The sequence below is a fragment of the Rhamphochromis sp. 'chilingali' genome (genome assembly GCF_963969265.1).
Source record: "Rhamphochromis sp. 'chilingali' genome assembly, chromosome: 1".
Taxonomy (NCBI): domain Eukaryota; kingdom Metazoa; phylum Chordata; class Actinopteri; order Cichliformes; family Cichlidae; genus Rhamphochromis; species Rhamphochromis sp. 'chilingali'.
The window spans coordinates 60,108,361-60,128,578 of record NC_137929.1 but is presented as its reverse complement, the minus strand read 5'-3'; the positions used below and the strand labels follow the sequence as shown (position 1 = coordinate 60,128,578).

General features: G+C 40.1%; 3 protein-coding genes and 1 long non-coding RNA gene across 4 annotated transcripts in view; 1 reads left to right on the top strand and 3 right to left on the bottom strand.

Moving 5' to 3' along the window:
* LOC308410625 (protein turtle-like) overlaps positions 1 to 20,218 on the bottom strand; it is a 321,861-nt gene that overhangs the window by 252,677 nt on the left and 48,966 nt on the right. The window lies entirely within an intron of this gene.
* The window catches only part of LOC308400415 (uncharacterized protein), a gene marked incomplete at its 5' end in the record, with an annotated part of 151,815 nt that overhangs the window by 123,538 nt on the left and 8,059 nt on the right, over positions 1 to 20,218 (bottom strand). Inside the window, 4 exons of the mRNA XM_080888090.1 lie at positions 6,438 to 6,525; positions 12,982 to 13,080; positions 13,743 to 13,838; positions 14,031 to 14,174. Of these exons, the coding sequence (XP_080744216.1) occupies positions 6,438 to 6,525; positions 12,982 to 13,080; positions 13,743 to 13,838; positions 14,031 to 14,174 (427 nt within the window). The remainder of the gene's footprint in view (positions 1 to 6,437; positions 6,526 to 12,981; positions 13,081 to 13,742; positions 13,839 to 14,030; positions 14,175 to 20,218) is intronic.
* Positions 6,983 to 10,283, top strand: LOC308412305. Its single transcript, XR_013974558.1, has 4 exons — positions 6,983 to 7,699; positions 9,120 to 9,265; positions 9,362 to 9,454; positions 9,573 to 10,283. It is a non-coding gene; the product is annotated as an uncharacterized lncRNA (long non-coding RNA).
* LOC308400428 (uncharacterized protein) lies at positions 12,257 to 19,654 on the bottom strand (the record flags this gene model as incomplete). The annotated part of the gene is made up of 5 exons (XM_080888117.1): positions 12,257 to 12,267; positions 14,261 to 14,506; positions 14,586 to 14,843; positions 15,897 to 16,077; positions 19,460 to 19,654. The coding sequence occupies 5 exons, from the start codon at positions 19,652 to 19,654 to the stop codon at positions 12,257 to 12,259; spliced, it is 891 nt and encodes a 296-aa protein (XP_080744243.1).

The following is a 20,218-nucleotide window of genomic DNA, read 5'->3' as shown; positions in this document are numbered from 1 at the left end:
GTGAACCGCGTTGCCACCAGGGTGCGCCGTTCAGTTTAAAGTCACAATTTTTGCACTGAAGCATCACGAGGGACTGATGGTGATATTCACCGCTTTTGAGGTGGCCAAGATGAATCTGTGAAAATCAGTACAACAAAATTAAAGCCATGACATTTCCTGTTGCCACTAGGTGGCGCTATCTGTATTTCCGACAATGGGCACATCAATCTGTTCAGGGCGGGTCTGACATCATGCCTGTAAAGTCTGGTACTGATCAGACTGGATTTCATTGAGTTATACTAATTTGTTTCTTCATGGCGTGACATTAAAGTTCGCCACGCCGCTGGGGTCACACCCTTTTGCGAAAAGTCACAGTTTTCACTGTAACCCAAGACCAACTGCTTAAGGCTTTTCTGGAGAAATTTGAGGCTGCAGATGTCACCCATCACTATACTGTACCCCAAAGTGTAAAACATGACATTTCCTGTTCCCACTAGGTGGCGCTGTCCCTTATGTCAAATATGGCAGTTGAAATATGTTCAGGGGTGGAGCCTTATCATATGTGTGCTCTTTGGTCAAGGTCAGAAAATGTATGACAAAATGAGAGGCAATAAGATTTTCATGGCGAGTCATCGAAATTCGCCATGGCGCCACGGCCTCATAGTATTGTGAAAACTCAAAAGCTCCGCAATTTAACATGGCACAAGGGTGTAGTTGACACTGTCCAAATTTGAAGCTTATAGGACCAAATCCCAAGGAGGAGTTCGTTAAAGTTCGAGGCATGGAAACGGTAAAATCAGAGCCAAAATGTCACCTTCAATCCAAAATGGCGGACTTCCTGTTGGGTTTAGGACATTGCCATAATAGACTTTTTTGTTCGACTCTGAAAGTTATATAGGTGTACCGACTTTCAAACATGTAGGTCATACCCATACCGGGGGCTCGCGTTTTTCATTTTTCTAGGTGGCGCTACTGAGCTAATTTTCCCTGGCCATGTCTGAGAACATTAAAATACGTAAATTTTCACCAGACCTGACGCGTGTGCAAAATTTCATGAGTTTTCGAGCATGTTTAGGCCCTCAAACGGCCAATTCATTTGCCGAAATAATAATAATAATAATAATTAAAGCTGCAAGCAGCGTTATGAGGGCCCTCGCACCCCCGGCACGTCGAGCCACTGCCAACACCTCAAACCGGCACGTCCGATGTGATGTCACATTGATGGATTTCATGCTTGTAATCACCAGCTAACATTTCATCTTATTCAACCAGGATTATAGTCATGCCACTAGGTGGCGCTCAAACCATTATTGACAAATAGCATAACAAACATTCCCAAGCTCGAGTCTCATCACGCCTGCGACCTTTGGGAGAGATTGGACATTGTGTTTTTTAGTGACAGCAGATTACTGCTTTTTGCGAGTGATTGAAACTCTACGTGCCGCCATGACCACCCCGTTTCCCTGAACGGAATAAGCTTCGCAATTTAACATCACAAAGGTCTTTAGATTCTACACACTGAAGAATGCTTCAATAAGATGAAATCCCTTGGAGGAGTTCGTCAAAGTATGAGGCCTGAAAAGGGGGGAAAATGTCATCAAAATTACACATTAATTTTAAAATGGCTGACTTCCTGTTGGATTTGGGATATTGCTCCAAGAGACTTTTTTGTACATCTTGATATCTTACACAAGCTTACCAAGTGTCAGACTCATAGATGAAACACAGAGCAGGGGCTGATGTTTTGAAATATTGTAGGGGGTGCTGTGGAGCCATTTTGCGCTATTCAAGGAAAATGATCACATGACAACAAAGCCTTCGTCCATTTGGAGGGGTGTGCTAAATTTAAAGCCTCTATAAACTTTCCAAGCCCCTCAAAGCCACTTCATCTTTCATGATGAACCGCGTTGCCACCAGGGTGCGCCGTTCAGTTTAAAGTCACAATTTTTGCACTGAAGCATCACGAGGGACTGATGGTGATATTCACCGCTTTTGAGGTGGCCAAGATGAACCTGTGAAAATCAGTACAACAAAATTAAAGCCATGACATTTCCTGTTGCCACTAGGTGGCGCTGTCCGTATTTCCGACAATGGGCACATCAATCTGTTCAGGGTGGGTCTGACATCATGCCTGTAAAGTCTGGTACTGATCAGACTGGATTTCATTGAGTTATACTAATTTGTTTCTTCATGGCGTGACATCAAAGTTCGCCAAGCCGCTGGGGTCACACCCTTTTGCGAAAAGTCACAGTTTTCACTGTAACCCAAGACCAACTCCTTAAGGCTTTCCTGGAGAAATTTGAGGCTGCAGATGTCACCCATCACTATACTGTACCCCAAAGTGTAAAACATGACATTTCCTGTTCCCACTAGGTGGCGCTGTCCTTGATGTCAAATATGGCAGTTGAAATATGTTCAGGGGTGGAGCCTTATCATATGTGTGCTCTTTGGTCCAGATCGGAACATGTATGACAGAATGAGAGGCAATAAGATTTTCATGGCGAGTCATCAAAATTCGCCATGGCGCCACGGCCTCATACTATTGTGAAAACTCAAAAGCTCCGCAATTTAACATGGCACAAGGGTGTAGTTGACACTGTCCAAATTTGAAGTTTATAGGACCAAATCCCAAGGAGGAGTTCGTTAAAGTACAAGGCATGGAAACGGTAAAATCAGACCCAAAATGTCACCTTCAATCCAAAATGGCGGACTTCCTGTTGGGTTTAGGACATTGCCATAATAGACTTTTTTGTTCGACTCTGAACGTTATATAGGTGTACCGACTTTCAAACATGTAGGTCATACCCATACCGGGGGCTCGCGTTTTTCATTTTTCTAGGTGGCGCTACTGAGCTAATTTTCCCTGGCCATGTCTGAGAACATTAAAATACGTAAATTTTCACCAGACCTGACGCGTGTGCAAAATTTCATGAGTTTTCGAGTATGTTTAGGCCCTCAAACGGCCAATTCATTTGCCGGAATAATAATAATAATAATAATTAAAGCTGCAAGCAGCGTTATGAGGGCCCTCGCACCCCCGGCGTGTCGAGCCACGCCCAACACCTAAAACCAGCACGTCCGATCTGATGTCACATTGATGGAATTCATGCATTTAACCACCAGCTAACATTTCAACTCATTCATTCATGATTAGTTAGTCGTTCCACTAGGTGGCGCTCTAACCATTATGTACAAATGGCATAACAAACACTTCCAAGCTCGAGTCTCATCACACCTGAGACGTTTGGGAGAGATTGGACATTGTGTTTTTGAGTGACAGCAGATTACTGCTTTTTGGCGAGTGATTGAAACTCCACGTGCCGCCATGACCACCCCGTTTCCCTGGACGTAAAAAGCTTCGCAATTTAACATCACAAAGGTCTTTAGATTCCACAAACTGCAGATCGGTCCAATATGATGAAATCCCTTGGAGGAGTTCGTCAAAGAACGATGCCTGAAAAGAGGGGAAAATGTTGCCAAAATTGCACATTAATTTTAAAATGGCTGACTTCCTGTTGGATTTGGGATATTGCTCCAAGAGACTTTTTTGTACATCTTGATATCTCCTATAAGCTTACCAGGTTTCAGACTCATACATAAAACACAGAGCAGGGGCTGTGATTTTGAAATTTTGTAGGGGGCGCTGTGGAGCCATTTTGGGATATTCAATGAAAATGATCACATAACAACAAAGCCTTAAACACATTGGAGGTGTGCGCCAAATTTCAAGACTTTTTAAACTTTCCAAGCCCCTCAAAAGCCACTTCATCTTTCATGGTGAACCGCGTTGCCACCAGGGTGCGGCGTTCAGTTTAAAGTCACAATTTTTGCACTGAAGCATCACAAGGGACTGATGGTGACATTCACCGCTTTTGAGGTGGCCACGATGAACCTGTGAAAATCAGTACAACAAAATTAAAGCCATGACATTTCCTGTTCCCACTAGGTGGCGCTGTCCGTATTCCCGACAATGGGCACATCAATCTGTTCAGGGCGGGTCTGACATCATGCCTGTAAAGTCTGGTACTGATCAGACTGGATTTCATTGAGTTATACTAATTTGTTTCTTCATGGCGAGACATCAAAGTTCGCCATGCTGCTGGGGTCACACCCTTTTGCGAAAAGTCACAGTTTTCACTGTAACCCAAGACCAACTCCTTAAGGCTTTTCTGGAGAAATTTGAGGCTGCAGATGGCACCCATCACTATACTGTACCCCAAAGTGTAAAACATGACATTTCCTGTTCCCACTAGGTGGCGCTGTCCTTGATGTCAAATATGGCAGTTGAAATATGTTTAGGGGTGGAGCCTTATCATATGTGTTCACTTTGGTCAAGGTCAGAAAATGTATGACAAAATGAGAGGCAATAAGATTTTCATGGCGAGTCATCGAAATTCGCCATGGCGCCACGGCCACATAGTATTGTGAAAACTCAAAAGCTCCGCAATTTAACATGGCACAAGGGTGTAGTTGACACTGTCCAAATATGAAGGTTATGAAATCAAACCCCAAGGAGGAGTTCGCAAAAGTTCGAGGCATGGAAATGGCAAAATTAGAGCCAAAATGTCACCTTCTCTTCCAAATGGCGGACTTCCTGTTGGGTTTGCATCAATGGGCCCACAGACTTTTTTGTTCGTCTTGGCATGATACACATGTGTGCCAAATTTCATACATGTAGCTCAAACGATGTGGTCGTAGGGCTGCATTTAACAAGGCATAGGTGGCGCTGTAGAGCCATTTCCCAGTGCTCATATGTAAAACCATTAAAATACAAAATTTTTCACCAGACCTGGCATGTGTGCAAAATTTCATGAGTTTTTGAGCATGTTTAGGCCCTCAAAAAGGCCCTTGTTTCGCCTGAATAATAATAATAATAATAATAATAATAAGAAACGGAGCAGATACAATAGGGCCTTCGCACTCTCAGTGCTCGGGCCCTAATAATAATAAACAGAGCAATTACAATAGGGCCTTCGCACTGTCAGTGCTCGGGCCCTAATAATAAACAGAGCAATTACAATAGGGCCTTCGCACTGTCAGTGCTCGGGCCCTAATAATAAACCGAGCAATTACAATAGGGCCTTCGCACTGTCAGTGCTCGGGCCCTAATAATAAACAGAGCAATTACAATAGGGCCTTCGCACTGTCAGTGCTCGGGCCCTAATAATAATAATAATAAACAGAGCAATTACAATAGGGCCTTCGCACTGTCAGTGCTCGGGCCCTAATAAACAGAGCAATTACAATAGGGCCTTCGCACTATCAGTGCTCGGGCCCTAATAATAATAATAATAAACAGAGCAATTACAATAGGGCCTTCGCACTGTCAGTGCTCGGGCCCTAACTAAACTGGGGAAAACTAATGCACAAGGAGACAGGGGGAGAAACACACAGCTATAAGGGCTGACGCAACAGTAACAATGAGAAACACAGGGCTTAAATACATTGAGGGAAAACGAGGGGATTGTGACACAGAAGGAGAGCACAGTTCTCCTTCTGTCTTAGGCTGGACGAGACAAGGGAGGCAAAAAAAAAAAAAGACATGAGACACAGACCTTCAAAGTAAAACAGGAAACACGCTGACTGAACTCTAGACATGTAAACTTAACAGACTGGGGAAACACAACATAGGGACCTGAAACATGGGACAGAAAGGCACAGCACACACAACACGGGAAGCCATCACACAAAACCTAAGAACTAAATCCTTGACAACCATAACTGAAACCTAGGGAAAAACAATAATCAAAACAGTACAGCCAAGGACTCAGAACATAAACCATAATATGAAAGTACAAGGCTGGTCACAAGGACCCAGAATTTTTAGGTTTCTGTGTGGATGTAAAAATGCAGCACACTACACTTCACTGTGCCCTACAGCAAAGTTTAATAAAACATATAGAAAGAGACATGGTGTTATTGACTTGTGTTTGTTCATTGAAGCTTGTATATGATTTGTACTATGCTTGAATGAGAAACTGTCTGTTTCCACTCTGGAAGGAGATGACAGATAATCTATAATATCTATAATAATCTATCAATATTTACAGTGAAGCTCTTCATTTCCCGAGGAGCGTTACATGATACAGGGTTTAAAATAATCATTCTTTAACTTATACTGAACTTTTGTACAGCCTCTGGTTTTAATCTCTGCCTGAAATAAGGTGATTTAATATACCCTTGTTCAAGAAAACATTGTTTTAATTGGCTGCTGTTTTTTTTTTTTTTTTTTTTTTTTTTTTGCCTGAGAAAAGCATATTAGGGATATATCACCTCTCTATAATACCATACAGATTATTGGGAAAAACAACCTGTGAGCAGGCTGCAACCTCAGCTTTTGGCTCACAGGAATTACTGTTCACACAATCACCTCATCATTTAAAAGGTTTGATGTGAGCATGGCCTTTCCAAACCAGTAAATGAATGCTTGGCTGCATTTGAATGGAAAGCAACTGTACCTCTTTTTCTCTTTGGTGTGGCAGCATAATTGTTCATAACTGATGTTTCCTGTTCTCAGTACTGAGTAGCCTGCAGCTGAATAAATATCTGCAGAAAAGAAAAACACAGAAATTACTTCACAACAACAACAACAGTACAGTGAAATAACGTAGCCATGATGGTTATACTGTATGCAGATTAACTAAACATCACCTCTGTCTAAAACGTCAGAGTTAAAGTAAATAAAAAGTGGGGAAACTGCAGTTTAATAGTTTAACTGCAGATTAATGCAAAGTTATGCCACTTTAATATTTTCACATTTTCATAATTGGTGCAAATATGTAAAAAACAAATATGCATAATCAAGGTGTTTGTAAAGTGTTTTGTATGTTTGCGTGAGATTCCGTTTCCTAAGTCCTGATTGGTTGGTCAACCATACTGGAGCGAGGAAGTGGGTGTGGTCAGGCCACGGTGGCCCGTCCCCTACTGGACTGGAGTAAGCTGTTGGATGTCTACAGGTAACAACTAGCTGACAAAGCTTCAGTGACACCCCTGCTGTGTAGTGATGGGCAGATGAAGCCTCATGAAGCACTGAAGCTTTTCATCCAATTGGTTCACCCCAACGCGAAGCTTCTTGAAGCTTCATTTGCTCTAGTAGGACACCTACTGGACGTAAAAATATTAGTTGGCATGAATTTGAAGAGTGTGGCCTTTTGCACACAGCCTGTAAATGTCAACAACAAAAGGAGCGTGTAAAACATCTATATTGTAGTGATGGCAGTATACTGTGTATATTTATGCTGGCAGTATGGAAAATGATTATTTGCGGCAAAGTTCGAACCGCTTCCTGAACCAGTCACGTGGTACAGCCGGGCAGCGAGGCTTCGGACGTCATCATTTTCAGCTCCTCCCATAAATGAAGCAAGCCTCGATACGCGCTTCGCGGAAACGCCCCCTCCACTCGACACACGCTTCGAAGCCTCAATACAGAGCGTCACATCACTACTGCTGTGGTCTATCCCCACAGTAGCCTCAGTGAAGCAAAAGCCTACTGCCGTGTTTTTCCCGAGGCAGAGTTGGACTGTGGAATTTTTTATGCTAAATTTGAGTTGGACTAGGTTTTTGCACCACCAGTGCGGAGCTGTTTCCTTCTTTGCACCAAGATTTAACAACGTGGTTTGCAGAACTGCTAGCAACACTAAAGAAGTGTTGACTGCTGTAAGCTAGCAAGGATGGTGTGCTGTCAAAATACTCAAGCATCTTCTGCTGAGGCCTGCAACAGGTTAGTTTAATTATTTTCTTTGTGTTCACGTGAGCTGACAAATGTACATGCGGTTAATGTTTAAGTAATCCCTCCTGCTTCACTGATTTATTACCACCTGGCTGATTGGGAAGGGTTTTTGTTGTGTGTCTGGGGATGCATCATCTCCTAGCTTAGGTAAACTATTTTGTTAAGCTATTTAGCATTGCTGGCTTAATAGGGGTTTTATTTTCTTGAGTCAACCACCCACATATTATTGTTGTTTTCTTTTGTGGTGTGTTGTTTATTTGTGGTAAATAAATGCCACCATTTTCCACTATTTTCCTATTTTATTCCTTTTACCACCACTTGATTAAATCCATGGCTGCAACATAAAAATTCTAATTTATTGATTAAGATAGACCTTCTAAGTTGCAAACTTTATTTTTTTTTTGGGTTGTGTTGAATTAATAATGTTGGTAATTACATTAAATTAATTTTATATGTAATTTGAAATTCCAATGTTAGTGGGTTCAAAATAAAATTCAAGTTGTAATTACTTAAAGAAATTTAATAGATAACTTATTTTTTTCTTCTGTAACTTCTGATTTCAAATTCCTTCCCCTACCGACTTAACTACCACATGTAGCTAATGCTAGCCATTCTAAACTTTAGCACAGGAGAGGATACGACTTACAAAGTTTCATTTGACAAAAGTCTTCAGCTAGAGAGTGCAACTGTGGCTAGGAAAAGCATGGTTAAAGCTTTGCTACACAGTCCAATCTAATTCCGATCATAGGCTGATTTTGTTTTTCCTTTTTACCAAAATTAGAAGCCTTTAAGCTGTGAACAGTTTTGTCAGAGGGATAACCTAGAGGCTTCTTTTTTCTGTCTGGCTCACCTATTTTATATCTTTATAAAACTTGCATGACCTATACGTAATATTACATTGATTTTGGTTAGTATTGTGATACAGCTTAAAGTAAGTATTGTTCTTGATCTTAAGAGCTGTAGCTATCTTTGTTTTGTTTTTTTCGTTTTTGTTTTTTTAAATCAGACTGTGTGAAATATTGTTAAATTCATTCCAATAGCATTATTCTGGCATAGGCTATGTGAATCTACTTAACATTAAGACTTTATGTAAGCAGTTAGTATAGTGTGATAATCTAGGGTCATTAGTGCTTTGTTAAGTTGGGACACAATTTTTACAAAATGGGCTGGGAGTGAACAATGTGTAAATTCGAAACCTCTGCAAAAACAGGGTTGCTAAAACATTAGAGATTACACCACGGTTATGGTGGGGAAGTCTCCCTTGTCTTCACCAAGATTGTTTTTGTTCCCTCAAAACTTGGGGTAGCCTTAGATCACATCTATCCTCTTTAAATAATGTATTAGAGCATTCATTAATGCAGTATAGCTAATAGTCTGCAAGGTTTAATTCTTCTGTTTGTGTGGTCTACAGATAAAGGAGGAGTTCAAGAGAATAACCACTGTAAGCCTTGAATGGCTACACTTGACCATTGCACCCCAAAACTGATGGATGTCATTTTATCAAGGGGAGGAGCTAAGGGAGTGAGAATCAGGCAGATCAAGGACATGCTGCTTGAGGTAGGACAACTATTTAGACTTTGGGTAGCTTTGAAATGCACTTTGTTGGCAGTCACCCATGTATTTTATACTCATACTTTATTTTTTCTTAAATAGCACAATACAATTGAAACACGCAGAGAAGTAGCCATCTGCTGCCTTATCACTTTCCTTGGAGAGAAGGAAGAGGACCTTTTCATGGAGTTTGGTGTAAGTAATTCAGCATTGTGTGTGTGTGTGTTCCATTGATCATCTGAATTCATTAAGATTCAGTAAGTATAAAAGTCTAATCTATAATTCACTAACCTATTTTTTTTTTTTAAAATAGGTTAGTGAATTAACCTATTAATTTCTTAACTTAAGGTTGGCCTTAAGTTAAGAAATTAATAGGTTAGTGAATTAACCTATTAATTTCTTAACTTAAGGTTGGCCTTAAGTTAACACTGAAGAACTTAAGGCCAACCTTGAAAGGCAGGTGATGAAAACTGCCATCATCAGTGACCGGTACACCCCTAGATCTAACCATAAGACTGCAACCATCGTGGTGGAGGAAACAAAAATCATGGAGGGCCAGAATTTCCCAAGGTGCTGTGTTTTGCTCATGGGCATAATATATGCTCTCAATCTGAGCGAATGCAAGGATCTGAAATATACTTTTGAAATTGTTCAGAAGCTGTTCCTTGACCTTGATGGAACCATCATTATGTTAAAGATGTTGACTCTGTTTCAAAAAGTGGTAACTGTTTTGAATCCTGTATGTGTAACATTGATCTTAAAGGTGTTTGCTGCATTGTGTAATAGAAAGATGCAAGATCTTGTAAAGTTTGTTAGGCATTGAAAGTTAACATTTACTGAACACTTGCATGGAAGTATTACTGTAACAAAATGTTTTCTAAGTAGATTTTTTACCAATTGAACACATTTGTTTCTGTGGTGTTAAATACATAAAGGCATATTCTATAACTTGGCTGTGATGGTATAGATCTAAATTTCTGGTTTATTTTCACTTTTTAAATACAAAGTGTTGAAATGCCTACAGTTAAAAAATAAAGTTTTTTTTGATAATAAAAAAAAATGTTGAATGAATTCCTTTCTTAAAAGCTATTACAATAAAAAAAAAATAAGAGAAAGCTAAAATGATGATAATAATGATGAAAATCAGCAACTTAATATTTTAAATAATGAACTTTAAAAAATTGTTTTTGTAATTGCTGTAATTAATTACATAACACTTAAAATCATTTTAAATAATGTGGAAAAAGTAAGCTACCAAATATTACGTAAATGGTAATTAAAATCACCTTTGATTATGAAGGAAAAGTTAATTCCCGTAACTCAATATAGTTTGTTGGTTCAATCTAATTTCAACATAAGTTATCGTAACTCAAAAAGAGTAATGGAAATTGTTTCCTTAATTTTTTTTTTGTTGAGCTTAAACAATAATTTTTAGAGTGTAAGAGAGATATGAGATTAATAGTTTTAAAGTTTTAAAGATCATGCAATTGGCCAAGCTGCCTCACTCTGAACACACCTATTTGAGAGCGTGTGTGTTTTTGTTATTGATTGCTGTTAAAGAGACAAGAACCTGGGGTGATCCAATATCATGGCAAACCATGTAATAGGTAGGCTGGTCTACCATGTACATTTCATACTTTGCCTCTTCAAAATGTGAAATGTACACCCATGCAGAAGTTCCAGTAAGTTGCTGTAACAGCAGAGGTAGGCATTTCATTTCAAGCCAGTACAAAAATAATCATGAAAACAGACATTATAACACATTTACATGTGTATATACATATTATCCTCCTAACTTAATTGTTTCCAGTTATCAGGTCCCTACCTGACTTCATCGCTTTAAATAAACCATCTTCACTGCTGGTAACTTCTGCATGCATGTCCATTTCATGTTTCGAAGAGGCAAAGCGTGAAATGGAGACAGTGGACTGGCATGTCTACATTTTCACATTTAGTCATGATGCTGGGTTGCAAAAGCAGCTAGAAAGCGTGGACACAAAGTCGTTGTGGGGTGCATCGACTTCAGGTGTAGTTAAATTTCTCAGGCGATTAAGACATGATTATGTGAGTTAATCAACAAGTTAAAATCTTTATGTAATATTATTTTAAAAGGTATTGATTATTTTATAAAGACAAATTATTTGTTTGGGTATATTATTTAACAGGTTGATTTTTGTACATTTATAATCTGAGTTAAATTTCAATAAAGGTTCAGCCAGTGTGGTTAATATTAAAATTGTTATAAGATCACTGCAAACAACAGAACATTTGTGGTATCTGCTTTACATTGAATCCAACACTAAAGCTAGTTTGGTCAAAACTGGGGGACCAGGTTTTGGAGACAGTATAGAGCAGTTAGACCACAGATAAAAATACAAAGATGCAACGATTAACATATGTATGTAACCTTTGTAAGTAGCGTTTGCTTTTCAGTCTTCTTTCCTAACACTGCTACTGAGAAACAACAACTGCTGTAACTAGTTGAAGGTGCACGACCACAGATCTTTTTTGGTTTTCTGCTTTTCATCTAACCCACCACTCAACCTAGTTCGATCAAAACGGGAGTACCAAGCAGTACAGAGCAGTTAGAGCGCAGCTAAAAAGACTGTGAAGATTAACACATGTATGTAACTTTTGTAAATAGCTGAAGCTTTTCATGGTCTTTGCATTTCTCAACACTTCTGCTGAGAAACAACAGCTACCCTAACTAGTTGAAGGTGCACAACCACAGATCTGACACCTTTTTCAGTGCAAACTGATGCTTCACCACAGGGCAAGTTCTCACGATATGAACTCTGTGCTTGGCCAAACCAGAACAGAGAAGTGTCATCAGCTTCAGACTACAGGAAGGAGCTGCTGTGGTTTTACATGCAGAACATTTTTAGGTAGTTAAAAAGGACAAACTCCCTTTTGACAAGAAGAAAACTTCAGCAGAACCAGGCACAGGGAGGGCAGCCATCACCTGTGACTGGTTGGAGTGAGGGGAGGAAGACATTGTTAAGGACACGCTGTAGAGATAAAGCAGACACATGTGAGCCTAATCTGTTCAGTTGTAGCACTGTGAACAGTTATAACACACCTGACATCTATATAAAACAGAACTGTGGCTGAGTCGATGTTATTAGTAAAGAAACAGATACATCAAGAAAAGAGTATGTGGTGGATGTCTTTGTCTGTGTTTTCAACAGCTCACTCTGAGTTGTTTGTGAGAAAGGTGGAGTCAAAACAATTGAAGCTAGGTCAGAGTCCTGACCCATGGGTGCATGAAGGCAAGTCCTTAACCTACTATGAAAGTATTTAACAAATATCTGAGGACAGGAATTATAGTAAAGAAATGGACAATAGAAACAATCAAAGGGGGAAAGGTGAAAAAAAATTAACAAAACGCAAACAATTAACCAGTGACTAGTCCAGATTGGGGCAGGTTTCACAGTTTGGAATATGCGAGTTGTTTATGCTCACTTAGTTGTTCAGGAAAAGTCAGTGATGAGAATTTATTGAATATCTTTATTTTATGTTCCAAAGAAAGAAATCTGCCTGTATGTTATCGATTGAGTCTAATGTATATAACCTCAGGTCTGCATTTTACACGACTGACCATCAAATCCTGATTAAAAGGTGGTGGTATTATTTGTAATTTAGCTACAGCTTTAAATTTCTTTCAATTTTTAAATTTCTAATGTCAGACAGACATATCACCACAGACAGAAGAGCAGCTGTACCTCTCATCTGTGATCTGGTTTTCGTGTCTTTGATTATGATTCGACCATAACTGATGTCTTCTGTTCTCACTGCAGAGTAGATTACTGCTGCATCATTGTCTGCATAATAAAACACACAAATTGTTGGTCTAACATAAATATGAAACAGTAAAGTCATTTAAACTTTGAGTAAAGCTACATATGTTAAACTGAGTTAAGCTAATTATAAAAGGAAATTATGAATAAAACTATAGTAAGTTTACTTAATGAGAGTATGAATTATTTATTTCTAACACCTGATCGAGAAACACCTGCAGGTGACTTTCAAAACAATCATAAACAGGAAACTGTACGACTGCAGAGGTGTTAGCTTGTGTTAACCACAGGCAACAAACACAGAGGGCAGCATGTAAAGAGCAATGCTCAATGAGCACAGAGTGAAATTTTACACTTTAAAAAAGCATAATCAAAATGACTGAGTTTAATAAATTTGAATGAAGGAAACAAATCAAATGAAAAACAAAAGTGACATTAAAGCCGTGACATACAAAGATGAACTCTGGCGAAATTACTACAGAGTTAAACTTTAGCATCAATTTAATAGAACGTTTATTTTTCTATTACAATTCACAGTTATATTTTCTTCAACTGCTTCATAATGTCCTCATAGAAATCTTTTCATGAGACATAAAATCTCTATGAATATAATCAGAACTTAAAAGTATTTTATAAAATTGGAGCTGAATAAACAAATAAATAACCAACAAAGGACCTCAAATTACCGTTGTTTTGTTTTTTTGGATGTTGATGAGTTGATATTTTGACATCACTGTACAAGATGTCATCTGTGAGGCCATTTTCCACAGCTTCATCTTGATCTAGTGAAATTATTAAAATTAAGAAAGTATTTACAATCACAACATTTTACAGTGAAGAGTCCAAATAAAAACAAAAAATAAACGGTTTTACATTTTTAATGTGAAATTAAAATTTTAAAAATCAATAATAAACATAAATAGCATAACACATGGATTTACATAACCACATATATTGAAAAGTCTGAGTCTCACCTTCAGGTTTCCTGTGAACACATCGTCTCACTAGCAGAACCAGTAACACCAGTAGAACCACAACACAGACTGATCCAACAGATGACAACACAAAGAGTACAGGAGGAGAGGTGGATGTAGGTGGAGGTGTGGTGGTGTCTTCCCCTAAAATAAAGCAAACACAGTCATTAAGTTGTCGTCACATTGTGAATGTTGAAAGCTGCAGAAACACAGACAGGTGAGTGTGTCACCTGTGACAGTGATCCAGCTGGATGGAGACTCTCCATGACCGCTGATGTCACACTTGTAGAGGCCTTCATCAGACCTGGAAACATGCTGGATGGTCATGTGACCTGTAGGCTGCTTCCTGATGAGGGAGCCATCTTTATAGAAAGCAGCTGGGAGGTTGGAGGGAGTGGTCTTTGTTTTACAGAGCAGAGTGACGTCATCTCCCTCCATCACAGGGAGGACAGGACTCTGCAGGATCACTGATCCACCTCAACACAGAGACAAACTACAGCATTTCATCCATTTACACACAGCTTCATCAACACTAACTCCACACACTCAGCTTACCAGTGACTGTCAGGTTAACCATGTTACTGATGGGACCCTCTCTGGACCAGTAAACTCCACTGTCTCGTTCAACGATGTAACTGATGTCACAGGATAAATTAGCGGATGTTCCCCATCCATTTCCACAGTGACTGTTATTTCCTTTGCTTGTGTTTCTCCTCAGAGTCCATCCAGCAGAGCTGTCGTCCTCCTCACAGCTCAGAGACACAAAGTCTCCTTCAAAGAACTGAGAGCTGCTGGGACTCACAGTCAGACGAGCTGCGAGGGTTAAAATGAAAAATATTTGATTTGTTATATCAAATATTTTTGTTAAAACTTTTATAATTCTGTGATTAATGCTTAATTGAATCAGTTTTATATTTGAGATCAGGCTGCAGACGTGGACGCGCCAAAAAGAAAACAGTGAAAGTACACCCTGAGGGAAGTCGATGAGAAAAAAGAACTCCACCCATACTGAGCTCCTAGAGGAAAACAAATTGAGAACAGAAAAAGATCTCGGCACAGAAAGGCAAATGAATCTTCATATTTTAACACCATAGAGGCACAGAGAGTCTAAACAGTCCCATTATTAAGGAGAAGAATTTGTTGTTAGAGCCTTCTGGCAGCGACATGGGAGAAATTATGGTTGTTTGGGTTTAGTGCAAACAACCTGCATTACATTTTTACAGCTGATCTCATGTCTGTCACTGGTCACCAGGTCTGTAAATTTCCAGTTGAAGAGTCGTGTTATTCCTTGGTTTCATGTGTCATTGTGGGTCTCTTGGTTTTGGTTTCTGTAGTATTCTGAGCTTTTACTGAGTCCGAGTTCTGAGGCTTTGGCTCCATGTTTGCCATGTGTGTATATTGTTGTTTGAGTTCTTGTGCCGTGTTTCCCCTCGTGTTTTGTGCTGTTATGTTTATCTGTGTTCCCCCACCCAGCTCCTCTGTGCACTTCCTGTTTTACTGTGAAAGTATTAATAGTCAGTGTGCTCAGTTTTGCATCCTCCCTTTGCATCCTGGTCTGGCTCAACAGGAGGCTGCACCAGATGCAGTACACCATCACCATCAACTGATAGAATATGAGGTTTATACAGGTCACTTATAACTTACAAGGGACCAAATGGCAATTAACAAACATACCAATCACCTTACACTTCATTGTCATTATGCTCTCAAAGACAACCAAGACTGAGGGAAGGCAAAATCAGTCGGAAAATAACTTCACTACAAACTAATCCATTATGGTGAAGAGTTTATCAGATGAATGAGTAGCACTGCAAAGGTGACTGTGAAGAAAGGATGTATGCACATCATGTATTATTTTGAATTTACCCCTTATGTCGGCACTTGTGTCTTGCGGGGTTATTGACTCAGAGGATGTCCCCGCAGAGATGCCTTCGGCCACAGGGCGCCCACTGTTTTGGCTGAGGGCCAACTGCTCAGCCTCTGTGAGTGGTGGTGGTGGTGGAGGACCCCCACCTGTTTTTCGGGCCTCCACTTTTTTTTCTGTTGGCTATAACGGGCCACATTTGAGCATACAGAGTAAGCAAATATGTACTTGTAATGTGCTCAGATAATTTCAATAAGTGCTTACAGAAAGGAAATTAATGTAGCCTCTAACTGCAATTGATTTACATGGGACAAACAGACCAAGCACTATGGCTCATAATACAATTACACCTTACCTGTTTAGACTATATTTTTATATTTCATTTTTACTTGCTGCCAGGCACGTTTGGGGCCTGTTGGGTTGCACCTGCACTCACATCACATCACAAAATAAAATGTATAAAATAACAAATAAAATAAAATATAATAAAATAACGTGTTAAATGGGTGGAAATCCCTAGATCAATGTTTATATTAACACTCACGCATTGACTCTGTCGGCTATGTTTTGCCATGCATGCTCCCTTTCTTTTGCAGCTGAGGCTGTGTTACTTTTTTCCGCGGAATTTGCATGTTATCGGCATATGCTGCCATCAGAATTTCGGCCTCAAGCGCTGTGAAATACATTGACCGCGCCTTCTTTCCCTCCGTCTCCATGGTGACTCGCTTAATCTGTGCTCCGCTAATCAGGGCTTTATGTATCCTCGTGCGCGCGCTTAACTTGGGGTTAAAGCAACTCCGCGTTGACTGAACTACTTGTTATCAGCCTTTCTGAAACCGAATATTCCGAGTTGGACAGTTCGGGGTTACTCAACCCTGAGTATCGTTTTTCACTCTGAGTTTTCTAAACCGGCTTCCTGAAATAGGGCCCTGCAGTTGGTCCTCGTGGTGTTTTGAACTTGAATTCAGCCTGATTTGTTTTTCATGTCTTCTCCTCCATCATCAGTTATCAGGAGAGCTGGGCCCTGTTTCAGGAAGCTGGTTTAGTGCAAACTCTGAGTAAGTATACCCTGAGTTAACGAAAACTCTGGGTTTTCGGTTTCACAAAGCGAGTTTAGATTAATTCTGAGTGAGTTACTATGACGACACACTCCGTGAAGCTAACCTGCCCCCTAGCAGGTTTACTTCAACTAACCCTAACTTTCTCCGCCTCTTTGTCGGAAACCTGACTGTAGGAAGTGTCAGACATGGCGTGTCCCTTCCTTGAAGAGCCAGTAGATCGTGAAGCCCAAATTCTCCGCAGAGCTCTCCGCCGGGAGAGAGTGATTAGAGCGCGTTTGGACATTTTATCATTTCCTGATGATTTCCTGTGTGAACGTTACCGTTTTTCAGCACAATCTATAATTTATTTGAATAACATCCTCAGGCCTAATATTGCTCATGTGACACATCGTGGACATGCTCTCAGTTCTGTACATATTATTTGTATCGCACTTCGGTTTTTTGCAAACGGGAGCTTTCTGTATAATATTGGTGACGCTGAGCACGTTTCCAAGGCTACCGTTTGTCGGGCAGTCAGGAATGTTACAGTTGCACTGAAACGTCTCCTGTACTCGTCTCTGGTGTTCCCCGGTCATAGACCCACAAGATTTATCAAAGAGGGATTCCACAAAATTGCAGGTATCAGGATGAACAAAACTCAATTCATGATGTGGTGATACTTGGACTACTACTTAAATTTTACATTTATTTTCACGGTTCCCAGGCGTGATTGGCTGTATAGATGGCACTCACATTCCAATCATTGCTCCTTCAGTAAATGAAGGAGACTATGTGAACAGGAAGTCTTTCCACAGCATTAATGTACAGGTACATAGTTCCCTGTAGCATTTCAAACTAACAAATTATTTCATTATAGTAATGGATGCTAATTTGTGTTCTCTGCACTGTGAAGATCATATGTGATGCTGCCAACATTATCACAAATGTGGAAGCCAAGTGGCCAGGCTCTGTGAGTGGTGGTGGTGGAGGACCCCCACCTGTTTTTCGGGCCTCCACTTTTTTTTCTGTTGGCTATAACGGGTCACATTTGAGCATACAGAGTAAGCAAATATGTACTTGTAATGTGCTCAGATAATTTCAATAAGTGCTTACAGAAGGAAAATTAATGTAGCCTCTAACTGCAATTGATTTACATCGGACAAACAGACCAAGCACTATGGCTCATAATACAATTACACCTTACCTGTTTGGACTATATTTTTATATTTCATTTTTACTTGCTGCCAGGCACGTTTGGGGCCTGTTGGGTTGCACCTGCGCTCACATCACATCACAAAATAAAATGTATATGATAACAAATAAAATAACATATGATAAAATAACGTGTTAAATGGGTGGAAATCCCTAGATCAATGTTTAAATTAACACTCACGCATTGACTCTGTCGGCTATGTTTTGCCATGCATGCTCCCTTTCTTTTGCAGCTGAGGCTGTGTTACTTTTTTTCCGCGGAATTTGCATGTTATCGGCATATGCTGCCATCAGAATTTCGGCCTCAAGCGCTGTAAAATACATTGACCGCGCCTTCTTTCCCTCCGTCTCCATGGTGACTCGCTTAATCTGTGCTCCGCTAATCAGGGCTTTATGTATCCTCGTGCGCGCGCTTAACTTGGGGTTAAAGCAACTCCGCGTTGACTGAACTAATTGTTATCAGCCTTTCTGAAACCGAATATTCCGAGTTGGACAGTTTGGGGTTACTCAACCCTGAGTATCGTTTTTCACTCTGAGTTTTCTAAACCGGCTTCCTGAAATAGGGCCCAGACAGTCAAAGTACAATAATTCAAACAAACACAGAGATTCTACTTACAGAGCAGACACAGCACAGATGTTTCCTTCATCGTCCTTCTCACTCATTTGAGCTTTTTTTCATTTCTGTCACTGACACCAAGTAAAGCCCGCCCTCTTCCTCTGAGCACCAGCTTTTTATTGGCGCAAGCACAGAGGTGGTCAGTGTGTGTGTGTGTGTGTGTCGACGTCCCCCTCAGTGAGAGAGGAACCATTCAGACACTGAGGCCCTCTGAACACATTTTAATTACAGCTGTGCAGAGACACACTGATGACTGACTGGAACACTATGATTCACATTTTACATTAACACCATCCTCACAGATGTTTATATGGCCACTAGAGGGAGATGTTGGACTTTAAATGCAAACTAACCAGTCATGTTAGATGGTCACTGTGTTGATATGTAGATGTTAATGTATTGATAAGGTTTACTAGCAGGGGGCACTGTATTTAAGAAAGCTCATGAATACCTCCAGGGGAGCACATAAAAGAAGACTGGTCTGTGGTGTGACATAAGAATGGTGTTAATAAAATGTTTGGGGCAGTATCTCGCAAAGCACAAGTGGATGCTTTGTTATTTTGAACAAACGCTACGAAGACAACACATGGTACCAGGAGTAAATGTGAAAGAGTGGAAGCAATAGCAGTTCAAAGTTCTGTTTAAGATGGAAAGTTTGAAGCCACCGGAAGGACTGAAACTGGTGGGGAAAGTGGACAGCAACTGGCGGTGTTTTAAGCAGCAGTTTGAGCTGTATATGGCGGCCATGGGACTGGACTCCAAACCCGATGCCAGGAAAATTGCATTGCTGCTCACGGTACCTGGTCCTCAAGCCATTGAAGTCTTCAACACGTTTGAGTTTGAGGAACTTGGTGACACATTCACATTTTACATTAACACCATCCTCACACATGGTTTATATATGTGGCCACTAGAGGGAGATGTTGGACTTTACATACTAACATGGATACAAGCAGATCATCAGTGATGCTGTCATAGTTGGATTAAAAGACATTAAGATAATAACTTTTTATTAAGTATAAACACACTGTATTGAATGAAAAAGTTGTGTTTGATGTCACTGTTGATAAAGATTCCCTTCATTTAAATATGTGTGTATAAGATGGCATATACAATCCAATCATCCATCCATCCATTGTTCAGGGTCGTGGGGGGTGGAGCCTATCCCAACTGTCTTAGGACGAGAGGCAGGGTACACCCTGGACAGGTCTCCAGTCTGTTCCAGGGCTCAAATACAATCTATTTACAGAAACATTTAAGTTGTAAAATACTCTTTGCTAATCATATTACATATTTAAAGGTTACTTGCTTTATGTTACTTTGGCAACTCACAATCTATTTTAAGCCAGTGCTGGTCTGGTTGAAGAAGATGGTGTGAGTTTAAAACATAAGCTTGAATATCAAAGTGTGTGTGAGTGCTGTCCATGGTGCTGATCAACAGCTGGAATATCACAAG